Source organism: Calidris pugnax, unplaced genomic scaffold (assembly GCF_001431845.1).
Source record: "Calidris pugnax isolate Ruff unplaced genomic scaffold, ASM143184v1 scaffold18, whole genome shotgun sequence".
Lineage (NCBI taxonomy): Eukaryota > Metazoa > Chordata > Aves > Charadriiformes > Scolopacidae > Calidris > Calidris pugnax.
The window spans coordinates 11,984,562-12,011,244 of NW_015090812.1; the positions used below are offsets into that span (position 1 = coordinate 11,984,562).

General features: G+C 38.6%; 1 protein-coding gene across 1 annotated transcript in view; it reads right to left on the reverse strand.

Moving 5' to 3' along the window:
* Positions 1–527: 527 nt before the first annotated feature.
* The window catches only part of LOC106886242 (vitellogenin-1-like), a 43,233-nt gene continuing 17,077 nt past the window's right edge, over positions 528–26,683 (reverse strand). Inside the window, exons 14-36 of the mRNA XM_014939000.1 lie at positions 23,591–23,715; positions 23,404–23,505; positions 23,198–23,317; positions 22,749–22,938; positions 22,566–22,659; positions 22,268–22,453; positions 17,105–17,249; positions 15,310–15,529; positions 14,255–14,424; positions 13,199–13,610; positions 12,774–13,096; positions 12,634–12,690; positions 11,592–11,792; positions 10,393–10,599; positions 9,402–9,544; positions 8,746–8,884; positions 7,428–7,563; positions 6,537–6,723; positions 6,013–6,110; positions 5,343–5,437; positions 5,078–5,237; positions 3,718–3,879; positions 528–709 (exon numbers count right to left, since the gene is read on the reverse strand). Of these exons, the coding sequence (XP_014794486.1) occupies positions 591–709; positions 3,718–3,879; positions 5,078–5,237; positions 5,343–5,437; positions 6,013–6,110; positions 6,537–6,723; positions 7,428–7,563; positions 8,746–8,884; positions 9,402–9,544; positions 10,393–10,599; positions 11,592–11,792; positions 12,634–12,690; positions 12,774–13,096; positions 13,199–13,610; positions 14,255–14,424; positions 15,310–15,529; positions 17,105–17,249; positions 22,268–22,453; positions 22,566–22,659; positions 22,749–22,938; positions 23,198–23,317; positions 23,404–23,505; positions 23,591–23,715 (3,791 nt within the window). The 3' untranslated portion in view covers positions 528–590. The remainder of the gene's footprint in view (positions 710–3,717; positions 3,880–5,077; positions 5,238–5,342; positions 5,438–6,012; positions 6,111–6,536; positions 6,724–7,427; positions 7,564–8,745; positions 8,885–9,401; positions 9,545–10,392; positions 10,600–11,591; positions 11,793–12,633; positions 12,691–12,773; positions 13,097–13,198; positions 13,611–14,254; positions 14,425–15,309; positions 15,530–17,104; positions 17,250–22,267; positions 22,454–22,565; positions 22,660–22,748; positions 22,939–23,197; positions 23,318–23,403; positions 23,506–23,590; positions 23,716–26,683) is intronic.

Below are 26,683 nucleotides of genomic sequence, written 5' to 3' on the forward strand. Positions count from 1 at the left end.
CTGTGTCACACACTATAGCTCTCTGGAAAGCTACAGTGGGAGTCTAGCAGTCCAATTCATTCCTTTGTAGAATGTACTAAGGCTAATGGTCTTGCTGGGAGTAAAATGTATTTTTTTGCAGAATGGTTCCAAGAACAGACTTTACCGGAAAACATAAAAGAAAACAAATGCTTACTGTGTCTTTAGTATGCTAAATATGAAATTCTTTGCACAATGGAATGTTAGCAGTAGCCGTAATCATGTTTTCCTTTCATCACCTAGTGAACATAATTTTAAGAGAGGACTGCTGTAATTATATTTCAGATAAAAGGAAGCAGAATTTCTGGATAATATTATAGTTGGTCTGATTGTTTTGTTGATAGGGAAAAATAAAGAGAGAGACCACATGAATACTTATTTAATGAACAATATATTTATTAAGCAATGCAGACTGTACATAATGCATTTGACTTTGGATGCAATGCAGTAGGCTTATTTTCTTCAAGCACATTTCTTAATATTTTACTACAGCTATTACGTTCCCTTCTTATCTCTCCAGCTATTCAATTATTTGAATAGTATGTCTATAGCACAACACTAAAGCATTTAGCTTAACTACAGTCGCCAGTGCAGGTACAATCAATGTCAGCATCCACAGGCTCCACAACATCCTCAGATGCAGATTTCTTATCGCTGCTTCTCTGCCATTCCTGCAGGCTTACAGCAGTATCTGTCAGAAGAGCGAAACCATTGTTAACTAACATCAAGCAAATTAACACATTTCAAGGAAATACTGTTTTGATGGCTGCCAACTCCCTCATCAAGTAAAGAATGAAATCCTGCCCGCACAACTGACATCTAACTGACTCACTGACTTGGAGCAGCATTTTCATCCATGATATAATTACTATAATACTTCCCTAAAAACAAAATGAATAACATTTCATGAAGCAAAAAGACAACAGACAGGAGGCTGTAAAGGTGCTGGAGGTAGCCACCATCAATGTGACTACCACGTACCAATACACATCAGTAATCTCTTTTTATGTTAGTCCTGCATATCACTGTGTATTTCAGCTCACTATTTGTCGAAGTTCGTTCTGAAGGATAAGCCCTTTGGAGAATTTTCAGAGGTTCATAAACTTCTAATTAAAGTTTCCCATATATTGTGAAATCTGGCAGAGCATTGTCAGTTGCAGTATTAACCTTACCACACTGCTTTATCAACAGCAGCTTGAATAAGCCATATCCCTTAATGCTGAAATAATCTAAATGGAATAATGATATTCGTCCTCCCAATAAATATTCTTAGCTAGTTGGAAGTTCATCATTGCATCTAGAAGAATATTAGGACATCCATTTAGATTAAGTTTGTATAATGAGAATGGGTAAAGCTTTCATAATTTTACCTCCATTTGTTTTATCCCTTAGTTGGACAATACATTTATAACATGCCATCTCTCATCACAGGGAAAGCTGGAGACTGCTCTATGGGTTCAGTTTTTATCAGTCACTTATCTCCTGAAATACTAACACTCTCCTTGGCTAAATTACTGTCTATCCTGAAGCTCAGGTTTTGCATAATAAACTGGGTAATATATATTTCCCAGAAAGGTGCTGGAGATGCTTTTGAAAAATATATAATATATTCTAGCTGTGAAATGTTATAAAATGTCTAAGTTCTGTTTTTATCTACATTTATATACATTAATTCTTATTATGTCTCTTGCTCTTGGGCGTACTGTGGGTCTGATCCCATTCATATCTGTGTAGGAAATAGTTGCCTTGGCAAACTGGATCATGGCTGAGTAACTGTGATCCCTATGGGTAGGGCTCGTGGCATGTTTGAAATGTAAACTGATATGTGGACTTAAACTTGGAGTGATGTCTGTGTCAGTCAAGATCCTAAGACTATAGTCTCACTGATTTGAGGACGACAGGGGAAATTCTGCACCCTTGTACTTCATTTTATCCTTGCTCCACTGGTGACAGTGATGGGGTCCCTCTCTTTTCAAATGGCAGACTATCAGGTCTGAGTTCTCATATAAAGAGCGGAGAAAAAGTCTCTGTCTAGTGTATGCAAATACACATTCTCAGCTTAAGAAAGATGAGGATTTTGTTTCTGCTGCTTCTCCGAGTCATTGAACAAAGGGAAAAAAAAGAACAGTTTTTAAGGGCTGGCCTTGTATTCCTATTGATCCTTAGCCTGAGGAAAAGCAATCATCTTGCTAAAAAACCACAAATGGCATCTTTTACTTTCCTCCTCCTCCTCCCTTTTCTCCTCCTTTCCCCCTCCTCCACCTCCTCCTCCTTCTCCTCAGGATAAATAAATAAAAAAATCTCTTGATTAGGAGTGCTGCTAGCAGACTTCCCAGTCTCTGGTTCAGTAAATGAACCAAAGAAGCCTGCCGTTGCTATAAAAGCAGCACTGGCTGCGACAACTAACATATCTTTTTTTCTGATTTTCCTCTTTTCTCACACATTTTTGTGAGAGAACGAGACAGCTTTATTATAGCCTAATATTCTGAGGCAGTGAGTGGCCTGGGGTGATGACATTTCGGAGATACAGACTTGGATACAGAAAAGAAATCTGTGAAATATGGATATGACAAGATTTTGGAAGGTTTTTTTTGTTGAGGGTGGGCTTTTCTTTTCATAAAAGGATGCATCTATTCACATCTCAGGGAGCCATCATAAAACTATTAGCACTCTGTGCTACTTGTTGAATAGGCTGTTGTAGATGGCTGACTATTATAGAATGAGACTCCTTGATTTTATGGGCTGGTTCAGCACATTGCAGATATTAATAACATCAGCGAACTGTAAAGTTCTACACAGATGTTGTTCAAAACCAGACATAAAATACTCTGTTCCTCTCCAGTATTGCTCAACACAGGGGTCCATTGGCTTCTGCGAAACTGCACTGGATTATCCCAGCTAACAATGGATTTGGCCAACAATGGTTAAAATAGAGAACAGACCACTTCAGTAGATACTCCCTAATGGAAGCTTTCGCTCTAAGGTATATGTGTACTGAGTAATTCGTTAAAAGATGTTGGAAGAAATGCACCAGAAATATCTGTAGATCCCAGGCTGGATTCTCCTCTCATGCCTTTATAACTTCAGTGTGAACCTGTGTTAGACAATGTGTCACATCCATGACAAACTGGCCTAAGTGAAAGGAGAAAAAGGCCCAGTATTTTTAAAAGTCTGGGTCATGAGTATGTGTGTATAAAATACCTTCAAAAACAAACCATTTTTTGGAACAATCTAGAGTGCATTTCAGTAATGTGTTTTTTGCTGATGTATTGCACAGTGGCATAGCATGGCAGCCTAATCACAGCAGTCATGTCACACTACTTGACTGACTTTCAATTGCCTTGCTTGCCCTGGTCTACACAAAATTGCAGACTGTAATGTGCATAAAAGGACTCGGTGTTGCTTATCTCAACTTTATGGAGATCTTGAAAAACGTGAAAAAACTTTTATCGATCACCGCTGCCCCTTTTATCACCTCAAATGTTTTTCTCAGATGATGCTACCTGCCATCATCTAAACTAGCTTTTAGCTGGCCAGTACTGTCAGTGGTTATAGCAAATACTAATGGGATTAAAAACAGCAGCTCAGAGAGGAGCTGGAGCAATACAGGTCTGTGCGTGGCTGTGCTGTGTTTTGTTCTTTTGCGTGCTCTGACAGAGCTCCTACAGTATGTGACACAGAGAAAGAAAAATATCATACCTTTTGGGAAACAGTGAAAGCCAACTTTAACTGAAGTTTTTTCGATTGGAGTACAGTCTTTCATACATTTCAGTACTGGGTCAACAGAGTAGCACGTAGATTCCTCTCCATCAATAGTAGGATTTCGATTCAGCTTCACATAACTGCGCTGCAGCTTGCACCCTAAGAGGAAAGAAAAGGTAGTTAAAATTGTAGAAATAAATCCCAATCGATCCTTGCAATAATAAAGGTCCATATTTTCTCTTCAGCTTTTATTAAAACACAGATGCCTGACAAACCATTTTCACAGTAGTGAGGTAATTGAGATAGGATGATAATAAGTTGGGGGATAGAGGAAAGAGTCTGAAAGGGGAGCTATTTTTAAAATCTAATTGCACAATATAACGTAAACGGAATCATGTATACCCCGTTTTTTAGAACTACATAATACACAGAAAATAACCTCTCATGTCTGAAAGCTATTAAGAACAGATACTGCAAGCACAATGGCTACTTCATTGCATTAGGAAAAATGTCAACTGTAGTGAATGGATAAAAAAAAGGCAGCATTTATATAATAACATCAAGGATAATTTTTGTATTGGATGATTTTTATAATGCTGCAATTATCTCACTAGAAAGGTACAATGTCACTTAACAGGATCCCAGCCATGACTCCGTTTCCTGACACACAGATAAGTACCATTCTGCTGCCACTGAAGTCAAGGAGAAAACAACCATTAACTTCAATAAAGTTATCTCAGGTCCAAGGTAAATGGAGACCTACAGAACAAAACTGTATTGATGTTATGGGATACCATCATTATTTTTCCAGCTATGTGTGAGAGGAAGCTCTTTTACCTTAGGAGCGTTCCTAAATATTTCCTTGAGATTGCACCCTCAGATGGTACAGAACAAAAATGAAATTTTGTGCACTCTGAAAATTTACAGAAACTTAAGATCTGGCACTGCATTCATAGGCTGCAACTTGTTTGATTAAATTAAGTCTGCAGACAACAGCTGAAACTGTTTTGATTCAGTGGTAAAAATCACTCTTCCTTCAGTGGGAGTAAGATTAGGCCTGATTTTGCCTCTCCAAGAAAAAAGCTACTCAGTGCAAGAAATTATTGTAGAATCAATTATTTAACATTGAACTGCACATGAGACAAAGACTTTTGCTGTAGTATATATTCTCTATATTCACAGGCAGTGTTTTAAACCGTCAGTGGTTAAGGAAATGAAAATGGATATATATTGCTATTGCCTTTTCTAAGTAAAAGGTATCTGCTGCTTTTAAAAAAAAAATATATATCTAGTTATTGGCAGAGGAAAAGTGAACTTGTATTCTTCTCAAGCATAAACTGTTTTCAGATCTACTTACCACCAGAGCAGGTTTCTTCTAGCAATACCCATGAATGAACAAAAGCAGAACAGCTGTGTGCCAGCTTATGATTTGGCATTAGGAGTTCATTGTGCTTTTCTCTGTCATTATTTCCACAAACTCCACAGGTCTTTCCTCTCATCCATGAAGCAACGGTAACCTATAAAATAGCACATCTTTGTAGTGAATACTGAAGTGTTGGTCTGTTACACTGCCAAGGTACTAAACAGAAAGAAAGTAGTAACCTTGAAAGTAAGCCCAATACCTTAAGGATCACACCATCAAAAGTCACATTCTTCAGTCCATGTGCTGGAGCTTCCACGATAACTGTTGTTCCATTTTTATAAATTTTAACATTGTCTGTAAAAAGACAGTGAACCATAAGGTGATCTGCTTAATTTCAAATTAATGAAGAAACTGAGTAGCACAAAATACACCATAATGCACTTTCCTTCACAATGGTCATTTTGCTGCTACAGTTGGATATTTTTTTTGAGAGAAAGAGAGAAAGCAAAAATAGAAGAAATTATCTCTTTATTTGTAAAAATATTTTACTGCTGTTCCCTGTAGTTGGAACTGATTTTTGTATCCACTCTGCTCAGTCTCAAAATGATAATGATATTGGTAGTGCTCCAATTAAATAGCTGAACTGAAGCATTTAACTGTGACTATAAAAGGTCTTTTTTTCTAAACTATCACCAACCTAGACATACCATATATATAAGAAAGGGCTTTATTTACCTGTCAATTTTGTTGGGGAAAAGTAAAAGTGTATATACTACAGAAAACAGGAATGTAAGTCAATACAAATCTTAAGAAAGTAAAGTGTCTAGTTTTTCCTTGAATTAATCCCACTTGTATTTTCTTTCCATTGAGATTATTCTGTGGAATTTATAAAAACTTCTTGAAGTGGAAAAGTGGGTATCACAGCTTACCTTTTTCATACTCAGAAACTCCGCTGTGTAATAAAACTGGTTCTTCATTGCATGCCACAAGGAGAGATGAATTTTTGGCAGGACAGATTGTGATGTTCCTTCAAAAAAAGAAAAAAAAAAACAACTTACAACTAGTGGTTAATTTAAAATGTAAAAGGTAGAGATATCTGTGACCCAGGCTATAGAACCAATTTGAATATCTGAATTTTGAATGAATGAATGAGCTGTTTTCTTTCCAAAGTGCAAAATTCACTGGGACATTGGGTTTTGAGATTCAACCTTTAAAGAAAAGGCAGTGGGGGGACTTAACAAGCAGGTTATCAGATAACAGTGCCTGTGAAATTGAAGACAAGAGCAACTAAACCAAAGAGTCTCAGCTAACGATTGCTTCCGAAAATTGCATCTTTCTCCAAATATTTGATTGCAAACCACTTTCACCTAAGAGCTAGACATCTCCCCTCCCCAGACCAACTGCCTGCAACTTTATACCTAATTCCTGAGCACTCAGGAGAAACCACACTTACGCTGAGGTTGTATTTATGTGAACCTGTCTTGAGAAAGACTGAGGATCAACCTTTCTTGTAGTAATGATGAACTTTGGGTGTTCAGTACAGTCTTGGGCCACTATCAGGTTGCAGCTTTTATTGAAAGAATATGTACGGCTCACGTGATCGAATGTTTTAAAATCTCCCTCGCTGACTTCACATGTGGCTGTAAAACAAAACCAGAAGAGAAATGGCAGATGTGACAGTGTCATGTGTGTTGCTGCAAATTATCTCTGTGAGACTGAACTACCTGGCAAACAGGAAAGGAACTTCAACATCTCCTTGGCAGAAGCTTTCAGTGCTGCCAGAGTCTGTAAGGACAGGATAGTACTACAGCATAACTACCAGATATAGACTATACTAGTATTGATTTTGATTTCATGCTAAACACAAACCTAAAGCTAATGGGGACTAAAATGTACCAAACTATTGAAAAGCTAAAAATAATAACCCCGATAAAAAGTAGTTCACATTTCCCACAGAGGTGCTAGACACCAACCAGCTAAGACTCACATGACTCCTTTTGGAAGAAAATAAACAGGGCAGAAAATATATGATCTGTCTTGTACCCATCATCTGATGCCTCTCAATGCAGAGATGGCACCTTCTTAGAAGGGGCAAAAGACAATCTCTGGACTTGCAGACAGGAGTGATTCCTGAACTCTGAATATTTACATCAGTTTGAAGTCTCTTCATTCACCTGCCAACAAACATGCTTTTAAGTCAAGGAATGAGCTGTTGAGAAAGCAGGGTTAGAGATGCTATTCTTCCCTAAAAGACCACTTCAAGGAAATGCAAAGCCCAGTCACAGCAGAGGACAGATCTACAAACATTGCTTATTCATGAGACAAGCATGTAAGTAATATTGACCTTGATCTTCTTGTGCTATTTGTGAAGCTATTTCAGGAAGTACATTCCAGGCAGTGATATCTCGAGTCTCGTAAGTTGGAGATGGGCCTAAGGGCAGAGTGAATGGGATTCGGAGTGCCTGATAGTAAAGTGTTACCTGAAAAATTAGAAATGAAAATACATTAAGATAAACTGAACTATATTCATATGACTGCAAACAAAAAAAAGGCTCTTGAAAAAAAATCTTGAAGGTGCATTTATACAATTGCAGTTGTGTTAGTCTCTCCACGATGCACCCAAGCCTTAAGCTTTTGTGAGGAATCATTTTCTTCTCTTCTAGTCGCACTTCTTGACTTTTTTGAGAAGTTATTAAGCACATTGGGAAGTAACCAACATAGATGAAACTTAAGCACTAATTGAGTGACTACTTAGAAAAATAAGGTAACAAGTTAAGTAACTGAGTAAGTAGATGGATGTGTCTGGAAAAGTGAACAGCATCCATTACAGGCAAAAAACTGGCATGATGAGCACTGACATAAGATCCCTCACCATAGCCACAAATTACATTTACCAAGAAAATAAAATTAAAGCTTAGTGTGCCTACTTCTTCATTATCATCTATTAAAAATCCTGCAATACTGAAGCACCATGGAAGGTTAAAGACACACTAATTTCTCTGTGTATGAATAGCTAGCTGTTATTAATTTACCAGAGATCCATAAGGGAAATTTTTCAAAGGGGTGCACAGGGATTTGGTGGACAAGGACCAATTAATCAGTGGGATTCTGCAGAACCAGACTGTGCAAGCTGCTCTGAGAGTGTAACTAGCAGCTCCAGTTTGGTTAAGGCAGAGTTGAATTTGTGGCTGTCATAACTTGCTCAGACCTGTCTCATCAAGCATGGTTACTCCAGATGTTGAATTTGAGTGCCAACACAGATGGATGTTGCAATGCAGTGCAAGGTGTCCTCAAGGCCTCCATTATCTGCTCCGAGACGGCTATACATCCCATAGAACTAGTTAAACTGGGTAAAATTAATAAAGGTATGAGTGCAGACCAGTCATACTTGAGACAATTTGGGCCTAACTGCTGTTCTCAGCACGGAAATAAGGTATTTGACTATTGAGTCTGATTTTCAACTTACTGCTACATTCCACTAAAGCAGCACAAAATCAAGAATACTCTTGTATGTATTTCAAGACCCACATAATGTAGTCAGGAGTACAGCAGCTTCTCTAAAAGGGAAAGTTTTGCTTTTTGTCTTTACATTAAGTATCAAAATGTTGTTAGTTGAAAATCCATTCAAGGTAAGGGAAAGGAAAATAAAAATTGACACATACCCCAGGAGCTTTAATTACTGTATCAATTGTACGTGGAGATGTCGCAGCTGCCCTTACTATAAATTCATGAGATGGATTTCTCTGATGTGCTTCTGAGAAGCCCAACATGAGTGCTGCACCAGGAAGGTATTGCATGAATCTAGAGACAAACAAGATGTCACAAACTCAGGCACATGAGCAAAAGCAGACATGGGAGGATGTCTGGCAGTTCTGAAAAATCAGGGAAAAAATGGGAGACCTGAAAAGTCAAAGAAATAATTCTTCTAGTCAAATTAAGTGGTTGATTTTATCCAGAGAAAACACATTGGTTTTATTTTGCTTATTTTAACTGGGTATTTTTTGAGACTGAATAGAAGAACATTTCAAAACAAAAAGCCATTTTGAACTGAAATATCAAATAATTTAATATGGAAAATGAAATTAAGCATGTCAAGTTTTTAAATATTTGGGGGGATATCTTTTAATATGAAACATGTGGAGGAAGTGGAACACATTTGTAAAATACTTTTGAGCCATTGAACTTGCGTTTTCTACCCAAAAAAACACCCCAAACATGTTTGGGCTGAAAAATTTCATTCACTCCTTTCAGTGTTTTTGTAAAACCAACTAGTATAAGAAATGCAACATAACAACTCAGGAAAGAGCAAGTTACATACGCTGTGCTTGTCTTTTTCATCCAGGATGGAAGGTTTCCCCATTGCACCTTCAGCTGCATGGCTGGCTTCTTTGCCAGTTGGCCTGTGGTAGCCATGGCTGCTACCCTGTAGTCCCGGCACTCCTTGCCCCATCTCAGTCTGGCCTTTACAAACAGGGAAGAAGTAATCAAAATTACAGAAAAGAATCACAGAACTACCCTTGACCATTTCAAAATGCAAGTTTTTCTTCTTTCCTGCAACTTCACATCGATTCTTTATGTTCCCAAGTCTTTTTTCTAGAAGAAGATTGCACTCTAATTTCTATTAGCCTTCCCCAATACCTCTTGGTTTGAACCCCATCCCACTTTTTTCAATTCTGAAATATGCTGAGTTTGGTAATTGCAGCTGTGAAAAGCAGAGGTTTGTAAATTGTTATGCAAAGATCTCTCACACTAAAAGGCACATGGGAAGTGCAGCACAGGGAGATGCGAAAAAAGAAAAGACCTGTTCTTTCATTTATGATGCTTTCTCAAGCATCAACCCATTTCCCAACTTTACTTTTTTTCCACCTTTTCATATAAATCCAAAGAAATACAACATTTCAAATATATTTGAGTCTTCTGAAAAGCATTATATAGAGAAAATAACCAGATTCCCAGACAAGAAAACTTACAGTAGAACAAATAATAAATAGGTAGTAATGAAGCAGTCAATTTTTGAAACATTTTTTTGTACTTCTGCTGGTCATATTATGATGTATCTTGAAAGTCAGCAACTTTTTTTTTCGCCAGATTTTGAAGTGGCTGATTTTTTTATATTTTATTTTTAATAAAATGGTGAAAAAGAATGGTGAAAAATAGGAACATTTCCTGAAATTTCACAAATTCTGTGAAACATTTCAAAATATGTATGCTTTCCCTGTTTGGCTCTCCTAATCAGCAGGTGCTCTGTGCTTATTTAAAAATCTCTGGGCTTTTTAGATGTCTCTCTGGGCAAAGCTGTCTGTGCTTACCTGTGCTTTCAGAGGCAGTATTACAGCATCAGCGCATGCTTTCCAATTGGTTTCAGCCAGCTGAACCACAACTAGTTGCACATCAGCTTTGGCAGCATCAGAACGAACATATGCTGTAGCTTGATAACCTTGATTTCTGTTGTCACTCCTTACTGCCTGTGCCACAATCGTAATGCCAGGTGGAATTACGTCTCCCAGGAAGTTGCGCTGAAAAACAACCCCCAACCATCTGTGCTTAAGTATTTCTGTGTATTCACTGAAGAGCCCACAGTCCAGTTTATGTGCACAGATAGCGGGAAGCAGCCCTTGTCCTTCATCAGTTTAGTTTGTTTTACGTATTTCTATATTGTCAATATTTAAGAATAATACTGGTTGGAATCTTGATTATTTTATCACCAGCAGGAATTTACATAGACGTGATTTTTTTTTTTTTGATGTGGATCCAAGACTCTTCCAAACTATATGCACTTAGTAAGATTTTGTGCAGTACGTCCTAGATATCTTCATAGCAGTATAAACATTCACAACGTGTTTTACTCTACTACAGCTCCTTCAAGCCATTTGATTATTTTGAAATCCTCTTAGTAGCAGAGTTCCCATAGACATTGCCTGCATTTCCAGAGCTAGTTGTTCTATTATTATGTAGATACCTTTACTTAGTACAATCATAGAATACTAAGTGTGCATAAAGACAAAGATGATCTGTGCTTAATGGGACTTTACATTTTCTGGTCAGTAATGACCATGGAGAGTCTGATTTTAGTTATACTCTGCATGCACTCATGACCTCAGGTCTACATCTAAAAATAATTAGGCTGACTTAAGCTAAAAAACCCCTTTACATACATTTATTTCCTCCTCATTTTGCCTTAATGCAATTTATTTTGCATTTTTGGGCTTTCATAGGAAAAATAAAATTCTTTCCCCTTTAACTTGCAACCCCACTCCCTTAAATTTTTCTGTCTTGAACATACTGCAAAGACCTTTAGAAATGAAGGAAAACATACCCAAGAAACCAGCAAAAAACCCCCACCCTTAAAGCAAAGGGAATTTGGAAAAAATGTTTTTGTGGAGGGACTATATCTCAACAGACTTTGACTTTCCATTTACAAACTTGACTTGCAGTGTACTTCCTGAACCTAATCCCACCACATCTACAGCCCAGCTGCCCCTTGGTACCACACAGGCAGCAGTAGTACCTCGCGTGTTTGCCTGGAACCATGGCTGTGGTGGATGCTGGCTCTGCTCACGTGGTTCCTCCTTGAGCTGTGGCCAGCATTTTCTCCGTGGCGGTGGCTGCTCCTGCTGCTGCTGTCGCTGCTGCTACTGCTGTTGCTGTGGCTGCTTCCCGACTCAGAGGAAGATGACGATGAGCTGCTTGATACCTTCCGATCTGGATGCTGTGAAACAAAAAATGGGTTAAAAAGCTATGGTCGTGGTCTCTAGTTTTACAATGTAGAAATCAAAAGCAGAGCTATCAGCCTCCCTCTATAAGTGACAGACAGACATATCTAGAGTGTTATTTCTATTATCATATGCAGACATGAAATATGTTGGACAGGAATGTGCCTCAAATCCACCTGGACCTCTCTGCTGATAGGAATACTGTGTAGACAGTGATTGTAAACAGCAACATCACGTTGACCAGGTCTAATTTACCAGGTTAAGGTAAATAAAAACTGACACTTAGTAAGTGGTCAAACATTTCTATATTTTTTAGAAATAAGATAGATTCCAATTTAATTAAAAACACTGTAAATCATCTTCCTCTTTCTTAAGCAGGGTATATAATAACTTTACAGGTAACACCTACAAAAGCCAGAACATTATTATTATTCTAATATATACTTAAAACACCTCGGTGCCCTAATACTTACTAAACCTGGCTTCTGATAAAATCCACATACATGATAATTGCCTAAACACTGGGGATATAGCAATTTCTATTGGAAGATCCTGCTGTTTTATAATTCCTCTATGGTCTTTGTTAACTTTGGCTGTGTTGTACAGATCTAGCCCAAAGGTGTCCTAACCAAAATTTGGGGATTGCAAGTGCTGCAATAAAAGAAAGATGTATTATACTAGTCGGTATTTTAGTAACAAATCTGCTTATTTTGGCCATCGTCAATGGTGATATTGGACAGTATAGAATGCTCAAGTGAAATGAACAAAAGCCCTTCAGGAATATGCTTGATCATATCGACTGTAGCCACCAGGGGAACGTGCATTTGAATTACTTACCCGATGGACGTGAGCAGACCTGAAACGGAGCCGGTATACTTTTGGAAGGTGATATTCCTGCAAAATTCCAAAAGAAGTTGTTACCTACAGCTCAGTAAGGATCACCTCCTGACAGAAGTCAAAGCATTAGAAAATTTTACCCATTCTGTAGAAATGTCGTAACCACTGTCACTGTTAAATTGGGAATTGACATGTTTTGGCTCAGCTTGTCTGTCATATTTGCTGTGGCGATGGGGAGCACCAATGCTTTCACTGCTCCTGCTGCTGGTGGTGCCACTACTGGTGCTTCTGCTGCTACTGCTGCTACTCTGTGTTTTACGCTTCTGCTCACGGACACTTCTGTCTCCTTCAGCGGCGCTGGCATGTGGAAATGATGTGGTCTTGGGCTGCTTCTTAGCCTTATGCTTTACACCAGATGCTTTGCTACTGCTGCTGCTGTTGCCTGCGCTGCCACTGCTGCTGCCTTTGCTGCTGCTTCTACTGCTTCTGCTGCTGCTGCCACCCTGACTGCTGCTACTCCTGCTGCTACTACTGCTGTCCTTGCTGCTGCTACTGCTTTTGCTACTGCTACTACTGCTTTTGCTGCTGCTGCTGTTACTACTACTGCTTTTGCTACTACTACTACTGCTACTGCTCTTGCTGCTGCTACTACTACTGCTGCTCTTGCTACTACTACTACTGCTACTGCTCTTGCTGCTGCTACTACCACTACTACTGCTGCTGCTGCTACTACTACTGCTTTTGCTGCTGCTACTGCTACTGCTGCCACTACTGCTGCTGCTGCTACTGCCACTGTCCCCAAAGGGGTAGAACTTCTTTCCTTTGGCTTTGGAGTCATTTGCTTTCAGCTTTATCTGGGTGCCTCCCTGGGATGCTCTGTTGTCAGAGTCGCTGCTGGAGGTGCTGCTCGTTGCACTCTCGGCACTTCCACTGGTGCTACTGGCACTGGACGATGAGCTTCTGGATTTTCTTGTCCCCTAGACAACAGTACCATTGGAAAGACAAAATTATTTTTGTTCTGTGTTCCTGCAGAAGGCTATAAGTAAGGTACAGAGAGCTCTGCATCTCTCTGCTGCCTTAGAAGACAAGATGTAGGCCTGATAGCATTTTTGCAATACATCACAATAAGCCTAATTCATAATAATGTGTTAAAACCACGCATAAGCAGAACAGTACCCCAAACCATTTTGGGGTAATGAACATGTGTAGAAATTGCTTATCACAGAATTATATGTAACTTGTGTTGGTAATGGCAGTGCTGTAGCTGTGACTATCTCAGGGTGAGTTGTGTAGGTAGGTGTCATATTTTTTTTGCTACAGTTGTAGTGGCTGGAAAGACCAGACTACCTTTTGGGCACACAGTAGCTATTCTGCACCTTACATGAGATTTTCAGAAAAAACTACAAAACCAACCTGTTCTTTCTAATGCCCTTCACCTGCAGAAGAGGTGAATGCAAACAGAAGACCTGCAGAAAGACTTGTGTATCCAAAGGCCTGACTTTATTTTCCAATATTTGTATACTATCTAAAAAAAAGGTGGCTATTTAAAAAAAGAAATATAAATAACTAAGCTTTTTGTAATGTCTCCCACAAATATAGAAGTGGATTTTTACATCAGTACCTGGTTGTCAGTATCATCAAGTATTTTCTTCACTCTTTTAATTGCTTCTTTGCTGGAAGATTCTTGTGACTCTGGATCTTCAAATGTTACTAAACGTACCATTTTTGTAGGAGCTTGGTCTCCCGCTTGAATTGTGACTTGTATTTTTTCAATAGGTGCCTCTGTGTGAACTGAAATTGCATGACAATTAGCATTACTGTTAGTATGAGCAACTAAATGATAGAGTAAGCCAATTTTTGCTCTAATTTATTTAGTTGTTCTTTCCCAAATGAAAATATAAATGCTTATTGATTTTTTTTTTTCGTATTGGGGAACTTAGTTAAAAAAATTCTGTAATACCTAAAGCACATACTAGGAATAACCAAATTTTAAAACAGTAGCAGGATACTAGATTCTTTTCAAGTCAATAAACTGAGTGATCAACAGATTTAAGTCAAGTGAATTGGATTGCTTAACTAGATAACACTGTGGGACAGAGAATTAGGCATCAGAAAGGAACTGAGGCTCAACTCTTGAATTGTAAAGAATGGTCCAATGGTTAGGCCATTAGTTTGATACTTAGGAGACCTAGATTCAGTGGCCTGCTGTGCTTTCACTTCTTATGATCATGGATTAAGACATTAAGGACTAGATCGTGGCAGGGTTAATCCATAATTCCTTTTAAGAGTCTGGCTTTTTAGAGTGCAGCTACAGGACACTGCATCAGATCTGTTGCCCATGTCCAATTGCTCTGTGCTTGCATCCCAAATCCAATGATTCAGGATGCATCAGACACGCTCTGCAGGCACAGATCAGCTCTGCTTGATGCTGGCCATGCTGAGTGGCATTGCTGGGAGCTGGGAAGTAGCTGCTCAGACGAGTCAGGGAGAAGGGGATTCCTGCTACAAACATAGTCTGTGGCCAAAACTGGCAGGGCTCATAGGTCTAATAGTAGTTTTAGTGGTACTTAAGATATGAAAGATATATATGTACATATACAAATATATATATGTGTATATACACACACCCCTACCCACTCACACGTTACTTTCTTTTTCATGCATGGTTGTATTTACCTGGCTTGAAGCTCATTCTAAGGGCGTGCTCTCCAACTAGGTAATAAAGAGGCACATTTTTGATAAATGCTGCATGTATGCTTTTCCTCTCAATGCACACTTGAACCCCAAATGTACTTGCATTGGAGCACATGGACTGAAAAAATGGCTCTTTTCGGGAAGAAGAGTGTCCAAGGGAAAAGGAATTTTCCGCCGAAACGTCTTCTGCCGGTTGTCTGTCCTGTTAGATAATACACATGTTGAGTTAAACTACACAACAGTAAAAGGAATATTTTCATGTTATGAGCCCTGTTTCAGCCACAGTTACATGTATTCTGCAGAAGGAATTAACCAGCTTATTTGCAATAGGAAGGCCATGACATAAAACAACTTGGGTTTCAATTGGACAAAATTATTAACTGAATGGCTTATTAAACTATCTAGAGGAAAAAGAGCTTCAGGCTATAAGAATGGAAAATTATATCACAAATTAATTCTAAATATTTAATTTTGTTTTTCTGAACTACTAGACAGTGTTAACAGGTTCTTGATAAATCTGAATGTGCTCTAGAGTGACTGGAGTTCTTTCCTTTCATTTCCGATTGGGTCAAACAACAGAACCTTCATCTATGTCCATGAATATTCTGTCCCAACTGATGTCTGACGGGAATGTGAGACTATATCAGTTAGATCCTCAAAGCATATCAGATGGTAGAAATTTCTGCTCAAAACTATGTCATTTACATGTGCTAAGCAATGCTTACAGAAGAACAAATTACAATTAATTACAATTAGAATCAAATCCATGAAATGAAAACTATGATTTCCTGCAGCAATGAAGCAAATAGCTAAAGACACATAATCATAAGCTTTCGTTTCACATGTAATACCGGTTGGAAATTCATTTTTTACTCAGTTTATCATGTCTCACAAAATTCCAAACTTGTATGAACCCCACTGGAAAATGGGAATTTTAATCCTAATCTTTTCTTTCCAAAAGAAATTCTAATGATACAAGGAATTGCTCCAGTTAATGCCATTTTTCAGTTTATGTTAATTTAAGAATAACTGTGGAGTGCTGAATTTTCAGGAAGGGCAGCACAGAGGCACAAAGCAGAACTTTGCTTTTTCTGGGATACTGGAAACTGCTCTCACTGATAGTATGTTTGCCTATTGACTTCTCCATAGGAAAGTGTTATACTCATCCTCTGTTAATCTCTTATTTTATCTGAAAACCTTTCAGAGTTTCAGGCCAACAATGAAACCAGAACAGGACAGTGTATTTCTTACCTCTGTCAGTCTTTCATTGAATGAATTATTACAGTGATGCCTTCACAACACTGCCCATCATAAAAATCCTGCACTTTTTTTTTTTACAGAAAACTGTAGCTCAGGAAGTCATTTGAGTTGACACACAAACTGCCATCCATCCTTGAATCAGGATGCTTATAATGATTAAATTTGGGTCTACAAGTTGAGCAATGGAGCATCCTGTGGAACATTTGTGGCTGCCCCAAGAATGTGATGCTTGCATAATGGTTGGAAAGTTGGCCTATCCTGTAGATGGCAGTGTAAAATTAATTACCAAAGAAAATGCTTTTGCTTTTAAAAAAGTGTTCCAAGTCTGATGTATCACACTCCAGATTTTAAAATAACGTTACTATAGGGCTATTTGTGTTATTAGACTGAACCTGACTTACTTTGAGCGAAGCAGCATTGGTCAAAGATAAATTGTACATTTTCCTATGGAGAAAAGAAATGGTCTCCTACTGATTAAAAGCCCAAAAAAAGAGTAGTCAGACACTACATCATTTACCCTGATGTTATCAGTTTCGCCTGATGCAGAATCTGAATCGAAGGACATCTTCATTATGTCAGGCACTGCTTCAGGTAGAAGAACTGGAGTCATCTTACTAGCAGCCAAATCCCCAATATTTCGTGTAACAGCAAATGTCTTAGACCTGCAGAATAAACATTAGAGGAAACCTGTATCGATAAAGCACTGCTGAGGAAAAGACCTGAATAATGCCTTGCAGCACGTACTCAGCAACAAGTATCATAGCTTGTAAATTGCTTTACAGATATTTACAGCATCTTTCCTGTTAGTCGTATTTTCAAGGACTGCTAAGAGTGAATAAAGACATGGACCAGTCTCAGGGGCAGAGAGCTCGGTTAGTTAGGCTTTTAGGATCATGTGTGCAGTTTAAAAGCATTGCAGTTGATGGGATCTCTGTATGCCTAACACCTTGAAGAACAGCCCACTTACTTAGAAGCCTGGCTGTGGTTTTACATTATTAAATTTTTGAGTCTCCTATTTTGATCTTCTGGACTTTTAAATTTTTAAACTCATCTTCTGTGTGTTCACTGCTAAACTTAGCTTTCATTTCTTTTGACATGATATTTGGGAAAATACTGGCATAACTTCAAAAATCAACCTGGGGCCTGGTGGCTACTGACTGTGGTTTCCCGTGCAACCTTTGTTGCAGAATTAAAGGAAGGAGGCCGAAATCATCAAAGTGTCTCCAGCTTGATCTAAATTCACTGGTACTCATGGCTTGGCAAGACGTCACAGAGATGTGCGTAGTTCCACTGTTGTGGACTCTAAGAGTCTTGGGATCTAGAATAAGTGATACAAGGTGCAGCATGAAGTTGAGACTCTCACAGCTAACTATCCTGACCACCTGGCTCCTTACCCCACGTTTTTCATAGAAGTTGTTACAGAGGTGTGGTAATTACGAGTTTTGTTTTGGGTCAGAGAAACATCTTGAATGCTGAACACTTTTGGGAGATTAAAACCTATTTCCCTCATCTATAAGCATTGTACTAACTCTACTTTATTAGCTGTTTATCAGCGCTGACATCCAGCTCAAAATTCTCCACGTGCTGTTTCTCAAGTATGAAGTTGATCTGCTTGCCCTGGGGCTTTTGTGGTCTGCCAGTGGAGGTGGCCTTTGTGATAGTGAATGGAAAGATGGTGTGCAAAACGGTCTCTATTTTAATATGGTCTACACTGTACTAGCCTGAGCAATTCCAATCTAACCTATTTGAAAGATGAATCTGTATTCATTTGATAGCCATCTCTTCCTCTTGAAGGCTCCTACCGTGCTGTGTGCACTGTAAAGCACACAATTGCTCTTCATGTGGAACACCTCAATAAAACGTGTGTCACCTGTGGGCTTTGTTTTCTTTTCCATCTCTCTCTTTTTTTAGATAAGGACATGACAGCAATGTTCCACGCTGGGTGATAGGAGAACCTTGAAGAATGGAATCTGAAATAAAATATTCTCCCTAACAAGCTGAGGGGATAAAAGAAAATAAAAATCAACTTGCATTTCAGATGGCTCATCTGGGTAAAGGGACAAAAAGGGAAATGGCTTTTATTTTAATCCCATTCAATAATTCAAATGACCAGTGAACTGCAGTCTGGGTTTCCAAGCAGAAAGCCCTGGGGTTTCTTTTCCAATTTTTTTTTAGTATTTTTTATGCCAATAGTCTACTCCTGCCACCTAATGAAAGTGGAGGATCGATTCCTCCCTGTTGAGCACAGAGAGCCGACAAATGTAGCTGCATCACAGGTGACACATGTCAATGTCTGCAGAATCACACAGCACAGTAAAAATAGGCTACAAGAGCCAGCTCTGGTGCTTTAACAAGAAAAACAGTCACAAAGAAGGCCTAAAGCTATGGTATGAAAGAATCTGTTCTCTCTGATCCCACACAAGGGAGAAAAAATAAAAAGGAGATTTTCCAATATGTATTAGTGTATTTTTTGGATACGAGAAGAAGCTGTGCTATAGTATAAGCCAAATTCACTGCAGGGGTAAGGGACAAGCAATTCAGCTGTGTTGGGCCCACAGATGTTTCAGTGAGTGTGGCCTTACGTACATCCCTAACATGGGGACAGAAGAGCTCAATATCTGTTTAAAACAAAAAAAATAAAATCAACGAAAAACCATTTTCCCAGGTTTTAAAGCACAGCATGACATCGTATCTAAATAAATGAGAAGCAAGAGACAATCCTCCAACCAGATATCTAGCTCTCTTTCTGCTGTGGTGAGATGAAAATTTCTGCCTTTCCTACTCATCATCCTTCTGACCTTGGTACAAAGGTGTTATAAAAACAGAGACTTGGAGTGCCAGCTATTTCCCTTCTCTGTCCCCAAATTCACCATGCTGCCTTTGAGCTCACAGCGTATGCTGGCTCCTCTACATTTTCTGCTACACATGCTGTGTACATGTTGCATACAGTGTTTTAATTTTGTAATTCATCTTATAAATAAGATGCCCATGTGAAGCAATTTCTGCTTATCCTATAGTTAAAACAAGCAAAAAGCCCTATGATACCAGCTCTATTCAAGATTATGTATATACTTCAGCAGCCTGTCATTATGAATATGTGATATATTTGCAAAGTGCATTCTCTGGCAGCTCTCCATATTTATACTTTAATCACAGGGCTCTAATTTTCCCTGAAATTTATTTGATTTTTACTTCTTCCTGTAAATTTTGTTTAAAAGTATGTTTAAGTAGCCATCTGTAATATACTAAATAATTATGTTAAAAGAGCCTTAAAAATAACTATTATTTTTAATTAAATTTAACTTGGATGGGATTGAATTGAAACACATGCTATATATTCTCTCTATGGTATTAATTATTTTGCTCTGATTTTTGCTATGGAGAAAGTCGAGTCCATATTGTGCTGATTTGTCTTGGGAATACAACCTCTCTATCACCAAAGTTTTCATTATTTTTTTCTTTAGAGTCTGCAATTGCTCACCTGAGTTTCTCTTCGGCTTGTGAAAATTTATATAAATCCCACAGCTGTGACAGGTTATAACCTGTACGGTGTGTAGGATATAACTGAAGTTAATGCTATTGAAGACTGTTTGCTTCCTGTGTCTCTGGATGTGAGAGATGAAGGGGAAAATAATATCACATCCTGACTAGCTTTAATGACATGGTACTGTAGAAGGTAACCCACTGACCATCCAAACAAAGTGCCCAATACCAAGATATTTTGAACAGAGCTCACAAACAAATGAAAGAGCAATAGTTTTCTGGAACTGTTTCTTTAAACGGGGAATTTAAAGCTAACAAGGGAATGTGTCAGAATATCTCTAAAATATTGAATTCAATAGGTTCTTTACTGTAGATCTATGCAAAAGGAAGGGAAAGTCTATGTTAAACTTTTTGACTCATTCTGTGTAGAATATATATGTATCCTTTTTCTCTCTATCATGTGTGCTTGTTTCTCTTTATACCTTTAAGATTTTACTTTGCTTGTTCTTTCACTTCCTCAGTGATGTGGTTCAATGCTACATTCTCTAGTTATTGCTTTGCCTTCACTTGTACTCATTGCTGTTTCATTGCTCTGTGTGATTTCCACTGACCATTTGTTTTGAAACAGTGAACAGGAATACTTTTTGGAGAAAAATTGATGGTGCTAGAAGTTAGCTAGTGAGTGTTAGCTTTCTCATCTACTCGGCATTATAGAGCCATTTCTGACTGACTACTTCACTTTAAAAATGATAATGCTGCAGGGTCTAGAGCAGGGCTTGGGTTGGAACTTATGGACTTCGCTGTAATCCCCTGCCTCTGGTACTGACTTGCTTTATGCTTTCTGGCAGTGCATTTAACCCTTTTTGTGTCTGATTTGATTTCCCCTCAAGTCAAAGGAGGAAAATATTTTTTATTTTGCTTTGCAGGGAGGATCCTTCTGCTAACATTTTTAGCTCTGCTTGAGGCTCTAGACTCTGTATCCTTGTCCAATATTCTCATTTCAGTTCAGCATCCTTATTGAGTTCATTAGTACCTGCCTCATCCTCTTCAACAGTGAGAGCTAGTGAGAGCAGGTGCCTGCTATCCCTGCCAACCTTGGGAGCAGACTGACCTGGTCTTCACAAAACCTTTGTGCTGTGGTGCCCCAGCAGCTTATACACAGCTAATGGGTGCTCTATGAACGGCTGAAATGCTCTCTCCTCTGCACGGATAACCTGATTACAGTCACGTTTTATGGAGCAGAGGAATCATCTTAGGGAGGAAGATCTGATGTCAAATGCCTAATAGAATGGTCTGTGACCATTGAAGGGCAAGAGAGAATAATGATTAGCCTCTGTGGTGGCTAAACTGAGGAGACCTGCAGAGCTTCTCTGGGCCAGCGGCCATGAATGCTAATTGCAGCTGGATCAAGCAACTGAGCTCTTTTGTTACGGCTGTATTCCTAGAGCAGAAACTTTTTAACATTTCTGCGGATTGTATAATAGCTGATTTCTTTTGTCAGTGATGCTTTTTCCTTTGTGATGAATTTTCAGCTCGTCTTTCTCAGTATTTTTTCATGTGTGTATGTGAAAGTTTTCTAAGCTTTGGTCTACTGCTTTGATTTCTTGGACATACTCTTTCTGTTTCCTCCCTCTCTTTGTGCTTGTATTTCCATCTGTTTTCATTTGTTTGGCATCTGGCTACAATAGTTTTCCAGAGTGTATTGTAATTGCATGCACTGATAATAAATCAACTAGACCTAACAGGCAAGAAAACCAAATGGCAGCCACAGGGAAACAAGGTAAAAACACAAGAAACACCAAGATCTCTATGCTTCAAGGCATCAAATGCAAATATGTATGGTTTATCTGTTATAACTGATAGGATTAAGCTGGCTTATATCTTACCTAGTGTCTCCAGTCCAAATATACATATCGGGATAGAAATTTTATGCCATGTGTATTTCAAATAGCATATGGATCTTAAGAACTGAAAAATGGCCCTAAAGGGGGTTTTCAGGTGAAGACCATGGGAAGTAAGGCATATTTTCAAGCAAAGCTTTGGTACATGTAATTTCATTTAAATTAAATAAACTACACCAATCATTGCCAGTTACCCAACCTGTCAGTCAAAGGCAAGATCCCTAAGCAAATGTTCTGTTTTATTTGGAAAGTCTCTGCATTGCTACACCGAAAGATAATGAGTGCTATAATCTTACCTTACTGTAATTATGTTAGTCTCATCTTTACAGGGTGGAATTTCAATTTTGATATTTTTTTCCTTCATATGGGCAGTGGCAACGACATTCACAGGTACATGAGCGTTCATTTTGGTGTGTGCTTCCAGCCCTGCCTGGATCATGTGTGTGTTGATCCCCATTACGAAGGTCATCTCCTTAGCCATGCTGAAAATGTAGAATGAGGTTAAAATTATGTTCATACAGCAAACAGCTGTTGAATTTTTATGGCCTGTGCCACTTGGAAATATGATTCTTTTATTTTATACTAAATATTTACCTTAGACTCATTTTGGATCGCAGCCTAATGTTGGCATTCAGTAACTCAGTCAATCTGAAATCAGACTTTGGAGAAGGTGTGATCTGTGCTTGAACTATTAGGAAGAAAGCAAAAAAAAGGTGTTAAAAATCCCCCCCCAATCCTGACAAGCATGTCTGTATTGCTCATCTTGAAATACGTTACCATTTCCTGCAACTTTTGTGATAGAAGAGTAATAGAAGCTGGTCTCCATTGGGAACCCAGTGCAGGTAGGCACAATATGACGGATCTCAGAGGACAGCAAAGCCTTGGTCCACTGCCTCCCTACACCACTTTGAAGGCTACTGATTATTCTCCTTATCGAAGGGATTTTTTCATCAGGTCCATACCATGCCTGCAATTACAGAATTCAACTTCTCTAAATAAGCAGAACTTGAATATCATGATCCGTGTCATTAACTATGCCTCAGGGGAAAGTCTGCCAGCAACTATTATAACTAATCCTGATCAAAGCTTGACCTTATTTGCCTTGATTAATACTAAAGACAAAAAACCCTCTTGAATTAAAAAGGTAAAAAAGGGGAGAGAATATGTGAAAGAAACAATATTTTAAAGCTTTTGATGCTTGGGTGGTGATGTTTTCAAAATGATACCTGCAATGCATTTTGGATGGCATTTTTGTCGAGTCCACCAAAGAACAACTCTTGGCCAAACATCTTCAGGTAGCCTGATGCAAAAGGTTTGTCACTGGAGAATGCCTTCCAGTCAGAGAGCTGTGTGAGAAGAGGAAGAAAGTCTGATTCTTTGTAACATTTGGGGAAGCAATACCTTAGAGATTTAGTTTTCCCTGAGAATTTACCGTTTTCAGGATTTCCTTGAAGTCATAGTTAGTCTCCCAGTCCCTGTCAGGGGAGTAACCTTTAGCAAACATCTCCTGCAGTCCTTCAACTGTTATTCCCACCTGTGGGAAGAAGCAAAGTGTAAATGCCAATTGGATGATGTTTGTAAGAAGTGATGAGAGGACAAACTGTGATTAGACCAATTACCTCCAAGGGATCAGCCACTCTTCCAAGGAAATGTGTCCGCAGCTGGGACATTGCCATTGTTGGAATTAAACTGCCTGCATTATTCAATACCAAATATTTAGCTGCCAGTCCACTCATAAGGATTTCTGAAGAGAAACAGGCAGTAAAACACAGCACAGTTAGTTTTTAAAACCACAGTGTGCAGATTGTATCAATTTACAAATTGCATAATCCAACAGATTCAGCATGATAGGAGAAAGGCCAGAAAACCCAGCTACAAAACTGATGTTATAAAACAGTCATAAACATATTCTGCATTTTTAAACTATTAATGAGCAAAATTACAAGCCCTCTGCTCATTGGATGGTGGCTATGTCATTTTTCCAATTGCTTTTGCTGTATCATTTACATCCGGTCAGATTCTGTAATGTCAGTTTATGAAATGCTTTTATGAGACATCATTTAGGGCAACTTGACAAAGGGGATCAGAAATGAAAACAGATTTGCCATCCTTTGCTAATAGTTAAGGGAAAGTGACATAGATGTCCTATAAGGACAGATGGTGAGGTGTAGATTTGTCTCTCAAATGACTCGGAGGCAATTTGATACATTTAGTTCCAAATGCTGGAACTCCTTACATGAAATGCACTAATTCTTAAGTAATTGTTAACTATTGAGTGAACTTTGAGCAAACATAATTCGTGTTTATTTATTTTCTCTACTTAAGATATATCATCCATAATGTTCTTAGATACAGATAATCAGTGCATAGCACAGTCATATATTCTTCCTGATCTTGACACAGGTTTATATAGTCCTGTTTTCTGAATTAAAGTAATACCAAGGCTTCTCTCAGGTTCCTTAGATTTCAAGAGGAACAAGGCTGATATGTTGTGCCTGACATGTGACAAGCACTGTTGCGCTTCCTTTCTTCCAATCCGCCTCTCTCTTCTCTTCTTACATTAGTTGGAGGAGAGGGAAGTATTTTAGGAGCCCCTGTATTAAGTTTCTGCTATCCTCATATTAATAGGCACCATATACTGATTAAATCCCAGCACCACCAGAAACCAGCTTTGGGAATATAGTACAGCCAGGCTAATTCCAGAGCCCTGGAAGATCCAGACCAATAATTTTAGTTCCTGCTCAGAAATGTTTGACGAATTGTAGGATATATATTTTCAAGCATTAGGAGAGGGAGTCTTTCAACTCCTTCCAGAAAAGAGATGTCTAAATTCTCCTAAATTATTTGGTCAAAAGATAAAGAAAAGATTATCGCTTGGTTTACAGATATGGAGCATTATGAATACTCATGCATGTATTACTTCTCTAGTGTCAGTCTCTGTGTTTCAGATATTATCTCATTTGTGAGTCAACACCTTCCCATTCTCTTTTGAATCCATGCATGCAGACTGGGGTCTGAATGGTCGTTTACCCTCGCTTATTCCTCACACTAAATGTTTTGTATCAGATTACTGGGATTGATTTAGATTTCTAATTTCTCAGGACAGATCCCAACTTTTCATGTATTTAAGGAACAGTCTGTTGGAAAAGCAATCCACTTTTAGTCTACTAAACCTGGCATTTTACTACATCACTTTCCCTTTTCTGCTGTATAAAGCTCTGGTGCTACCCATAGTGCTAGGTACTATCTACCTACAACATACATGGTTCAGTAACAGCTCCTACAATCAAAATACAGGTATCTATGCTACCCCACTAAGGGCAGAGGAATCAGTGGAGAACCTTTGACAGATACCAAGGAGGGATGACAAAAGCTCACATTTTAATGCTGTTCCTATAGAAAATAAGGAACAAAGCAATGCCACACTGGGACATTATTTATAAGCTGACTTGAGACTTGGAAATGTGAAGACTACTTTTCCTTCGATGAGCTTAGCCAGAACAGTCCTAGGTGTTACATTGACTGAACACTACAATGAAGTACTTTTAGTGATTTTGCTAAGGCTTTTTATTTTTTTGTGTTCTTACCTATGAAAAATGTTACTTAAACAACCATGGTACTTACTTATACTTAATAAGAAGTGTTGCTCATAAATGATTAAATGATTATACAGAATTCACCGACTTGAAGAGAGCAGGGATATTTTCCATACCTCAGGCGTTACATAGGTCTAATGCTCTAAGAAAATATTTACCAATGAAAAATTGTACTGAGAGTCAGATGATGCACTGGAGCCACTTCACTGTGAGAGTGTGATAGCCCCTGCATATATCTGCCTAAGTGTCTTGCCCCAGGGAAGAGGGAAAGAAAAATCAGTGATCAAAGGAAGCAGTCATTAGTACCTATAAACATTAGAACACATTTAATTATATGAACCTCTGCATAGTGAAAGGTTCAGATTCTGTCAGTCCTCAAATTGAGAAGAACCCGGGTCATCCCTTGATTTCAGTAGCAGTGTGTAGAGCATGAAGCACTATTTGTGGTGGCCGTATGTGACAGACTCCAGATTAGAGAGAGATTCAGCTGACATTATTGCCTATCATTAAAAATTCAGCATCTAGCACCACAAGGATCTGTGATGCTGAGGGCACATTTTTGTTTTTAGCAAGGAAATAGGTACTGCATTACAGCCGTCACTATGGTAACTCCTCCAGAATGGACTCATGGAAACACTTTTCATCTGTGGCTAGTGGAGACAAATCAAATCAGAAAGCTGGAGAACAGATCCTCCTTCCACACTGGTGTAATAGAGGATTGACTTCATTTAGCTAACTGAGTTATCCAAGTCTAAGATTAGCATGTGTGAGAAAAGGATCTTGTTCCTTATTCTTCAGGATAAGAGGTTTAGAGTTTATGTGTGCATAGTAACCAAATTTCTGAACAGTGATGTTCACCAAAAAGTAACAGCAATTCACTGATGTGCTGCATTGCCAGGCTACAGCCAGAGCAAAGTAATCCATTTCACATAGCCCTCTGCCAGCTACCCTCATGCATACTGCACTCTTCTATCTCACTGTGTGAAAATTCAGTTAGCTTCATTTTAAAAGCAAAACTAGGAGGAGAAAATGAATACCTAAAACTAGAAACACATATCTGCACATTACTGGAAAATGTATCTCTCCCTGAATGCATTTTAAATGGTAAAAAAGTTC